This window comes from Acartia tonsa, chromosome 8 (assembly GCF_053477335.1).
Source record: "Acartia tonsa isolate MP-2025a chromosome 8, ASM5347733v1, whole genome shotgun sequence".
NCBI lineage: Eukaryota > Metazoa > Arthropoda > Copepoda > Calanoida > Acartiidae > Acartia > Acartia tonsa.
Window position 1 is genome coordinate 3,422,288 of NC_137267.1, and position 10,831 is coordinate 3,433,118.

The following is a 10,831-nucleotide window of genomic DNA, read 5'->3' on the forward strand; positions in this document are numbered from 1 at the left end:
AGTGCACATAAATGCGCGAAAAAAGACTTATTTTACGAGTTTTGTCTTCAGTGAAGCGAGTACATTTAGCTGTTTGGCAGCCTTTAAAGATTTTTGGAGATAATTGTTGCTAGAAACATTGCCGTAAACTACATTAGATCCAAATTAATAATTTCGGTACTGAGTCAATTGAAACAACCCCTCAATGATATATTTTAGGAATTATTCTGACCTCTGTTATAAAAAAAAACTATTTCATTTGTTATTACTTTAGTCTAATACGTCTATTTACATGATTTTATGTATTATCCTATTTAGAACACTCTAGTTTAATACGTCTATTGGCTTGAGTTTAAGAATTATCCTTGCCACTGTATACTATTATATATTAGTGTAAACTAGTATATTTGTAAACTATTACTCTAGTATAATAAGTCTATTGTAACGAGTTTATGAATAATCTCTATGAATTATCCTGGCCACTTGTAAGATCTAAGATCTACTTTAGTCTAATACGTCTATTGACATAGGTTTATGAGTTTTTTGTCCACTTGTATGAGAAACGAGATCATTTATATGTTATTACTCTAGTCTAATACGTCTATTGTTATAAGTTTATGAATTATCCTGGCCAGTGTTATAAGAAACTATTTTATTTGTAAACTATTACTCTAGTCTAATACGTCTATTAGCTTGAGTTTATGAATTATCCTGGCCACTGTTATAGGAAACAAGTTTATTTACAAACTATTACTCTAGTCTTGTAAGTCTATTGGTATGAGTTTATGAATTTTCCTGGCCACTGTTATAAGAAACTATTTTATTTGTAAACTATTACTCTAGTCTAATAAGTCTATTGGTATGATTTTATTAATTATCTTGGCCAGTGTTATAGGAAACTATTTAATGTGTAAACTATAACTCTATTCTAATAAGTCTATTGGCATGAGTTTATGAATTATCCTAGCCACTGTTATAAAAAAACTAGGTCATTTCGAAACTCAATAAGTTTTGTAACTTCCCTTTTATTTAAACCGAACTTCCTAAACAATCTATATTTGAATTTTATTTGAGATTTTTCAATTTATCTTTCTAAAATTATTTTTTTTAATGTTTGTATTTCTGTTTGTTTGTCTGTGTGTCTATACCAAAGGATCCCGCTCACCACTAAACCGATATGGTTCTTCTTTAAGGATAGCTTCTCATAGGCCCTGGGAAGGATTATAACTATTTTGGTGTAGGGTGCCACCACCCTCCAAAGAGAAATAAAAAATATAACTATACCCATCTAGCGGTCATAAAAATATTTTTTGGTAAACACATCATCTCAATATACATTGAAAAGAGAACATTTTACGTGCCCCTAGAGGCCTCTACGGGCGTAGCCGCTAGTTTTACTAAAAGTAACAACAAGAAAAAGGTATAAAATACAGGTTGAATGTAAATAGATAGGATATTATTTTGGTGAAAAGTCTGCATTTTCCTTGGTTCAGCTCCAAGCTATATTGGGAATTAACAATAAAACAAAGTAAAGTATAACAGTTGCGATGTTGAAAGGCTTAAAGATATTTTCTCTTTTAAACATGTCAAAAGAAAAAGAGGGTGAGAGAGACAAGAAGAGAGATAGAAGGAGGAAAGAGAGAGAAAGTAAGAGATAGATAGATAGAGAGAGAGAAAGAGAGTTGGATAGAGAGAGAGAGAGGGACAGAGAGAGAGAGAGAGAGAGAGAGAGAGAGAGAGAGAGAGAGAGAGAGAGAGAGAGAGAGAGAGAGAGAGAGAGAGAGAGAGAGAGAGAGAGAGAGAGAGAGAGAGAGAGAGAGAGAGAGAGAGAGAGAGAGAGAGAGAGAGAGAGAGAGTAATAGTGTTAATATAGAGATGGCAATAGTGAGAAATAAAACACTTTACTATACTCAATAATTATATCAAAGTCCCAACTGTCTAATCGTCAGCTAGGCTGAAAAACTTTTACCTTTTCACTATTTTTTACAAACTTTAACATTAAATTAAAGTACAAATAGTATTCTAAAATTTCTAATAAATGAATGTTATTTATCGCATCCTATTATAGACAGCTTTTCGTTGATATTAAAATGAAAAATATGGTAAGCTTTGTTAGCTCCGAATAGCCGAAACTCCGTGTTAACAAAACTGGTATTATTTTTTAAATTTTTATTTCAATATTCTTGGAATAATCTTTAATGCTATACATGATTTTTCAGTATGGCTGAGAATTGGTTCTAATCCCTTAGATAATTATATGTTTCGAAGCCTTACTGGAATAATTTTAAGCCTGGACCCATATTCCAATATTTACTAGAATTAAACAGGCAAAATTTTAATTCAAAATCTGAATCTAACCAATTAAAGAGACTCACAGAGAAACACTAGCGCACTTAAAGTAAAAAAAGGGGCGGGGGGTTAATGCAACCATCTCGTAATCAATGTATAAATGGCACTTAGAATTCGAATTTTGATTTGAAATTTTGCATGAGTAATCCTTTGTAGGTCTATTATCCCTAAATCGAACAAAAAGTTGAAAAAGTAACGGCTAACGGCTCAGCCGTTTAGCCGTTTTTTAGCTATTTTTAGGGCAAATCTGTCATAAATTACGTAGGAATCAACTTTTTGAAACATATTTTTGCTTTAAATCATGTGAAATGATACAAAAATTTTTTAAGTAAAATTGTATGAAGTGCTCTATAGTAAAAAGTGTAACCTACAAATAATTCGTACTACATCAATATAGAAAATAACAAAGTATAGATAATAAAACTTTTACTCAAGGTCGAATAATTTTATTACATCCTGATAATAAAAGAATTATTTTATTGTCATTCATCATTAAAAATTGGAAAACATCCCTGTCAAAAAATGTTTAGAATTAAAGTTTAAATAATTTTTGCTTAAAAACTATCGTTTTTTTTTATAGGAATTTTATTTATTAATTTATTGAAAATATATAAAAATACCTTTTTCAGGGCGTTGGTCATCATAGTTGTAGGTTAGAACCATTGTTTCAACTTGCAGTTAGTTAGTTTCAATAAAAAAAAATTATTTTTGTAACAGATTTCAAGTTGTAGTTGTAATTGTATTGTAGTGTGCTTTACTCGTGTAACTGCACTCTAATAATTCCCCTGTGGGTATCAACCAACTCAAACAACTATGGACCACAACCCACAACAAATTCAGAAAAAAGGGTTGGGTGGTATTGATGAAGTTGGGGGGAAGGGGTGCGGGGGGGATTTTCCTTATTACATGGGGTTGGGGGGGGGGGGGGGGTGGAAGGTTGTTGCTTCTTCAAATATAATGCCATGATTTGCCATGAGCAAAAATAATAGTGTTGGTAGGATTCAAACTTCAAAACTAATAATGTATTTTTTCAATATAAAAAATAAAACCCAAAAATAACAAACAAATTTTATATATTCCTCTATTATGATTGATAACATTGATCAAATCATTAGAAAATAAGAAATCTTAAATATATCGAATGTTATAATTAAGTCAAACTGTCTTAAAATACGAGTTTTTCTATTAGTAATTAAATTCAAATATAATTTATAAATATAACACAATATCTCTTTTTCTATCTATGTTTACTTGTCTATCTAACTATCCATCTATCCATATATCTACTTATTTATTAAACTATCTATCTATCTGTCTTTCTTTAACTACCTACTTTTTTTGTATATCTATCCATCTATCGAACTATCTATTGATCTGTCATTCTATCTATCTATCTATCAGTCTTTCTATCTATCTATCTGGCTATCTATATATCTATCGAACTCTCTATCTAACCATATATACAAACTTATCTATCTAAAAATCCATCCATCTGTATTCAATCTAACTATCAATCCATCTGTATTTCTATCTATTTATTGATCCATCTGTATATCTATCAATCTATCTATCTATTTATCTATCTTGCTATCTATCTATCTATCCATCTCCACGAGGCCTAGTATTTTGAAAGTCTGGCCAATGAAAAATAGAAATATTTCAAAAACAAAAATAAATACTTTTCTACTGGGACACAAACAATCTTTTTAAAAAATAAATAGGTAGGACTATTTTCTTCGGTGGGATATCTCCCCCAAATCTCCACCTCATTAGTAGTCTAAAATCTAATTAATTTCAAATATAGCTATTAGATACCTATAACATAAAAAATTTTGAGAGAGGGAGGGGACATTGGGCTGTTTATTACACTAGACTCCAAAGTCTTATAATAACGTTTTATTATTCATTTGCTTAACAAAATTGGGGATTTGAATTTGAATTTAGATTATTTGGTTCATTCAGTTGAGTGTCCAAACGTTTTAACCACTAATTGCAATCTATAGAAGGATGAACACCAATTTATCGGCCATTATCTTATCCTATTAGATCCCTGCAAATGGTTTGATACGAAACATTTCCCTGTATTAAATCCTTTTACACAGGGTCACGGTGACTATTAGAGTATGATTAGAGTAATCAGTCATCAATATTACACAGGGTTACTGTACCTATTAGAGTATGATAAGAGTAATTCGTCATCAATATTACACAGGGTTACGGTGACTCTTAGAGGTGGATTAGAGTAATCAATCATCAATATTACACAGGGTCACGGTGACTATTAGAGTATGATTAGACTAATCAGTCATCAATTTTACACAGGGTCACAGTGAATATCAGAGTATGATTAGAGTAATCAGTCATCAATATTACACAGGGTTACTGTACCTATTAGAGTATGATAAGAGTAATTCGTCATCAATATTACACAGGGTCACGGTGACTATTAGAGTATGATTAGACTAATCAGTCATCAATATTACACAGGGTCATGGTGACTATTAGAGTAGGATTAGACTAATCAGTCATCAATATTACACAGGGTCATGGTGACTATTAGAGTAGGATTAGACTAATCAGTCATCAATATTACACATGGTTACGGTGACAACTAGAGTATGATTAGACTAATCAGCCATCAATATTAAACAGGGTCACGGTGACTATTAGAGTAGGATTAGAGTAATCAGTCATCAATATTACACAGGGTTACGGGGACAACTAGAGTATGATTAAAGTAATCAGACATCAATATTACACAGGGTCATGGTGACTATTAGAGTAGGATTAGACTAATCAGTCATCAATATTACACATGGTTACGGTGACAACTAGAGTATGATTAGACTAATCAGCCATCAATATTAAACAGGGTCACGGTGACTATTAGAGTAGGATTAGAGTAATCAGTCATCAATATTACACAGGGTTACGGGGACAACTAGAGTATGATTAAAGTAATCAGACATCAATATTACACAGGGTCATGGTGACTATTAGAGTAGGATTAGACTAATCAGTCATCAATATTACACATGGTTACGGTGACAACTAGAGTTTGATTAGACTAATCAGCCATCAATATTAAACAGGGTCACGGTGACTATTAGAGTAGGATTAGAGTAATCAGTCATCAATATTACACAGGGTTACGGGGACAACTAGAGTATGATTAAAGTAATCAGACATCAATATTACATAGGGTCACGGTAACAACTAGAGTAAATGTTGACTCTAGAAGTAATGGTAATAATAGTCAAAGAATAATTTCACGAAACATTTTTTATTCTGGGGATTTAATTTTGAAGGAATATCACTATCAAATAATATAGCTGCTTCACCCCTAGCCTTTAGAGGACTGCCACTAAGGGTGATTGTTTCTAACTTATAAGAAAACCTATAATCAATAGGAAGCTTCTATTAAAAACACAACCAAAAACGATTTAAATCGTTAAAATTATTAGTAGCGCTAGCTACTCTATAACTAGGGACGGCCTTTTCGTCTGACCGTAAGTCCAACCGATAGATTAGATGTACTCTTTGACTATAAAAGTTAGAGGTCTGATTTTTCTAGTGTAGATTCTCCTTAGTGTGTGGTATTTTTGATCTTTTGATAATAATAGGAGCCAAATAGTTCCAAGACTGCTTTTAAGCCGCTTTTGTTTACATACTTTAAATTCGTAAAACGTTAATCAATTATTAATTTCTAAATAAGGCGTTGCTTCAAAAGACCTACTCTACAAAAGACCTACATTACAAAAGACCTACTCTACAAAAGACCTACATTACAAAAGACCTACCCTACAAAAGACCTACTCTACAAAAGACCTACATTACAAAAGACCTACCAACAGACATAACTCATAAAAAAACTTAGATTTTTATATAAAAGTCTTGTTGTGAGGTCTTTGACTCCATATTCTAATATATAAAGTAGTAGATGGTTATTTGTCTGAAGCTTAAGATCTCTATAACTCCTGAACTAATTGAATTCACTATTTTAGGCAAGCTATACTTAGGTTCCTGGATAGTCGTAGGCCATCTTATTTTCATATTTAAGCCTTGGGTAGGTTTTAAGCTAGTTTTTAATACCCTTTTTACCCTTTTGAAAACAGAGCCCCTGTGAAAAAGATGCTAGGGGCGAAGCTACTAGTTCAATAATGTAAAAAATGCCCAAGAATGAAAAATCCGTCATGATAGTATCCATCCAGGTTAATATACATTGGAAAATTCCCTTACAGTCAATAATTGGACATGAATCAGCTTTTGTCATAAATAATAAAAATGAAGTAGATGCCTTTAGGGGCACTTGATTGGGGGAGGGGGAGGGGGGTCGACCCACTCAAATTTCATGTATAAATAAAAAAATGTAAGGAGGTTACTTTTTCTAGGGGCAATTTCTCTTGTGGGGATTGTGGTACACTCCCCAAAAATAGTTATAAACCTTTCCAAGACCTATGACAAGCTACCCTGTAAAGGAGAAACATATCCGTTTAATGAAAAGCGAGATTTTTTAGTACACACATACAGACCTAGATCCTGACACTTTATCATAAGGATGAAGCTTTTATGAATATGGCATAGGAAATATTGGTTTCTAAGATTGTTTGACATAATATTATAAGCCAAACTATACTGGGTATTTTCTTCAAGCACGCTGCGTCGGTAGGGTTTCTTGGATTTTTGCAACTTTGCAATAATTTAACAGATTTTAATTTCATTTTCGTTGAATACAAACTGGTTCTTAATTAGAACGAGTTTTTTATAGTATTAATAAGTTAACAAACTCCTCCTTCTTGCCCACTTCCCTTCAGTTACAACACAAAAACAGTTTTATGCCAACATTACGCCACAGAAATATTCAAATTATCAGCAATTTTAAACTGAATTAATTTGCTGTATTACAGCCAATGAATAATGTCAAATTAACAACCTTTGTTGGTAAATAAAATAGTAGGAAAATATTTCTGGTAATTTCCAAATACAATATTGACAGCTTTAAAAGTCGTCTTCCACACACTTTATCGATCAAACATTTCAATTATTATAAACTTGTAGAGGCTGGTGTTCCTTTCGTTACGCAATATTTTAGCCTTTTGCTTTATTTCACATTTGATAAGTATGTATAACATCGTAGCTTGGTTGAAACGTTTTTAGTTTTCAGAAATGCTTTGCATTGGCCCTGGGGTTTCGTTTTAAGCTATTGTGGGTTAGAGGTTGGTTAAAGTCATGCTAAGTATCAGAAACGAAGAAAATTGTACTTCTGTGTATTGAATCAAATTTTCTGGTTCATTTATCGCAACACTTTATAAGGGGAAAAGTTTTAGGCTAGTTTCACAAATAATAAATTCAGTAAAATCACACTTTTTTTACCTTTGCTTTCTATCTAAATTGTGATGTTATGCTACAGTTTTATTGGCTATAATAACCATAAAGGGAAGGTGTAATAAGTTAAAAGTTTTTTTTCTTTGACTGTGCATATTGAAATTGTGTAATTTCTAGTGATGGTCTTAGGTTTTACATTTTATAATATGGTTACAGTGATCATAGACAGTGAAACAGATTAACCAAATTAAAATCAGGGCTCGGCAGCATATGCCATGATGAAGCCTTAAATGTAATACCGTTTTGATGATTTGAATTTTTTTGAAAAGACGGTTTGCAGTATTAGGGTCAGGTTTAAACTTTCAGTTGATTTTTAAAATTGTAAAAGGTTGATTTCCCTGATACTTACAGGTGGATCATGCACGACTGCTAAGCCCAGTTAAAATGTATTTGTTTGATATTTAGTTGTTCTTATCTTTGTTTAGCTTCTCATGGTTCCTAAGAACGCTTATAGCTACTTTGGGGGAGGGTAGAACCCCATTTCAAGAGAAATCGGAAATAAACAAAAAACGTAACTTTCCCTTAGCGACAGGCAATTTTTTTTAATAAATAGCTGATCTTAAGGGTTCTAGAGGCTTCTAGGGGCATAGCCGCTGGTGTCAAATAAGATTTTAAAACTATTAAAATTTTTTTATATCAATGGAAATCTTAATCAAGGTCTTATTTAAAAAGTGGGGATTCTGTGCCCGCAAGGCTCTTTAGAGGAAGGAACCCATTACATTAACCTATTCCTACTTATGTTAAGAATATTTACTGGTCCTACGACAAACGCAGGAATCCCAAACGTCGGAGTGGACAAACGTCGGAGTGGGCACTTAACCTAACCTAACCTATTTTAGACCATCTTAAAGGTTTTTTAAATGCCTAACCCCTTATTTGTTCATTCATATCTTAACCTAACCTAATCTAAATAGAAAAAATAATATTTTAACACTCCTGCGTTTGTCCACTCCGACGTTTGGGACTCCTGCGTTTGTCCTGGAACCATATTTATTCATTTTTAAATTTTTTAATACTTAAGACATAATCGTTTTTTTTTAGAATATTCCATCCTATCTTATTTAGTGAGTCATTTGCATAATTTTTTAAGTGTCTCATTTGCACTTTAAGTTGTAATACTTGTGAAGTTTTATTTTATACAATTGAATTTATTTTTGCCAGTTGGTAGTTAGCTTTCATTGTATTGCCAGCTATAGTTTTATCAGAAGGGAATATCTTATTTGACGGAAAACTTAATTAACTGTAGTTTTACTTTTAATAAGTGGCGTGACGAATGCATTACTTTTGTGTCAATTTTGCTTCCTGTGACGTCATAAAATGAGGAAGATGAGAGGAGAAGTGGAAAAGAAAACCCCTATGGTATGGTCAGACCTCCCAGTGGTGCAAGCGGGAACACTCCCACCCGGGAGTGGCAAACAGGCCAGGAGGCCAAGGAGGAGAAGTCTGGAGATGTATTTCGTGCAGAAAGAACCGCCAGATACCTTTTTTGGCAACAGAGGGAATGGAAACTAGCCAAATCCTTTCCCTCTTTAAAAACATGTCGGCTTAAGACCATCAATACACTTTCAACTACTACTACCAAAGACAGACGAAGAACAGAGGCTGAGATTAAAATAAAACTAAGGACAATCCACCCCAACCCAGGACCCAGAGACAAGACAGAGGAGGGAAAGAGACGGAGACGAGAAAGGAGGAATACTAGGAGAACAGAAAAGAGACAAGCCAGAGAAAATACTGACCAGAACAGGAGAACAGACCAGGCCCTAAATATCATCACCTGGAATGCTCAGAGAGTATCACTAAGACAACAGAACAGAAGGAGACTGAGAGCAATGGCAGACAGAGCTAACAAAAACAATTGGGACGCAGTTTTAATTTCTGAAGTAAAGAGCGAGAGTCAAGGGACAATTTGGTTAGGGGAAAATGAAAACCTAACAGCTATCACCTACACCAACAGAGCTGCAATACTTTTAAGGGGTCGCATATTAGAGTCTTGGTGTGAAAATGGCCAACGCACCAAATACAATGAGAGAACAATTTCTATCAAATCCCTAGGACATTCCCTCACAGCCACATACATGCCAGTGTGGAAGGGAAACAATGAAGCAGAAATAGAGGAAGCTAGAGAGGACCTGAGAGTACACACAGAATGGGCAAACAAAGATGAAGTTCTAATAGTGGGAGGAGACTTTAACGCACACATTGGAGCCAACGAGGACAGAGCAGGAGTGTGTGGAAAGTTTGGATTGAGACAGACAAACAGACAAGGTCAAGAACTGATAGAGTTTTGTGAAGAAAACAACTTATGTTTCGTAAACAGTTTTTTCAATCACAAAAGGAGAGGAACATGGTTCAACCCGGCCCTTAGAAGATGGTATGAACTAGATGGATTCCTCATGCGCAATAACCAAAGACATAAACTAGTCAGAAAAATTTGCACAGTTGGAGAAAACTCATTGTCAGACCACAAACCAAAGAAAATGACGTTGACCATAGAAAAACCAAAGAAGAGTATACCATTTAACCAAAAACGGACACCAAAAATATGCTGGGAGAAACTGAAAGACGAGGTCATTGCCACTAGATACAGACACAGAGTAGAAATACTACTGGAGGAAAGAGAACGAGAACGGCTGCATGTGCCAGAACGGCTGGATGTGCCAGAACGGCTGGATGTGCCAGAACGGCTGGAGGTGCCGGAACGGCTGGATGTGCCGGAACGGCTGGATGTGCCGGAACGGCTGGATGTGCCGGAACGGCTGGAGGTGCCGGAACGGCTGGAGGTGCCGGAACGGCTGAACATGCCGCAAGACTCTACGAATTGGACAGAGATAACAAAAGTTGTGACAAAAGCTGCTGAGGACATATGTGGCTTACAAGAAAAAAAGATTGAGAACCCATGGATGGTTGGAAGAGACGAGGAAATACAGAGATTGAGAGCCAGAATAACTGGATGCCTTACCCAGAGAAATGACTGTATGGAGAGGAGACAAGGAGAAAGAAATGCCGCTGATATAGAAAGACTGGAAGCAGAACTAGACCAGATAAAAACACAACTGAAAGAAGCAAGGACTGACCTTCAGAGAAAAACTAGACTGTGGGAGAAAGAATGGTGGGA

General features: G+C 34.4%; 1 protein-coding gene across 5 annotated transcripts in view; it reads right to left on the minus strand.

Annotated features, from left to right (window-relative positions):
• The window catches only part of LOC145325825 (uncharacterized), a 91,386-nt gene extending 88,236 nt beyond the window's left edge, over window positions 1-3,150 (minus strand). For all 5 annotated transcript variants that reach the window (XM_080168790.1, XM_080168791.1, XM_080168789.1 and 2 more), the window contains exon 1: window positions 2,949-3,150. In XM_080168790.1, coding sequence (XP_080024916.1) covers window positions 2,949-2,991 — 43 coding nt within the window. In that variant the 5' untranslated portion in view covers window positions 2,992-3,150. The remainder of the gene's footprint in view (window positions 1-2,948) is intronic.
• Window positions 3,151-10,831: the final 7,681 nt, after the last annotated feature.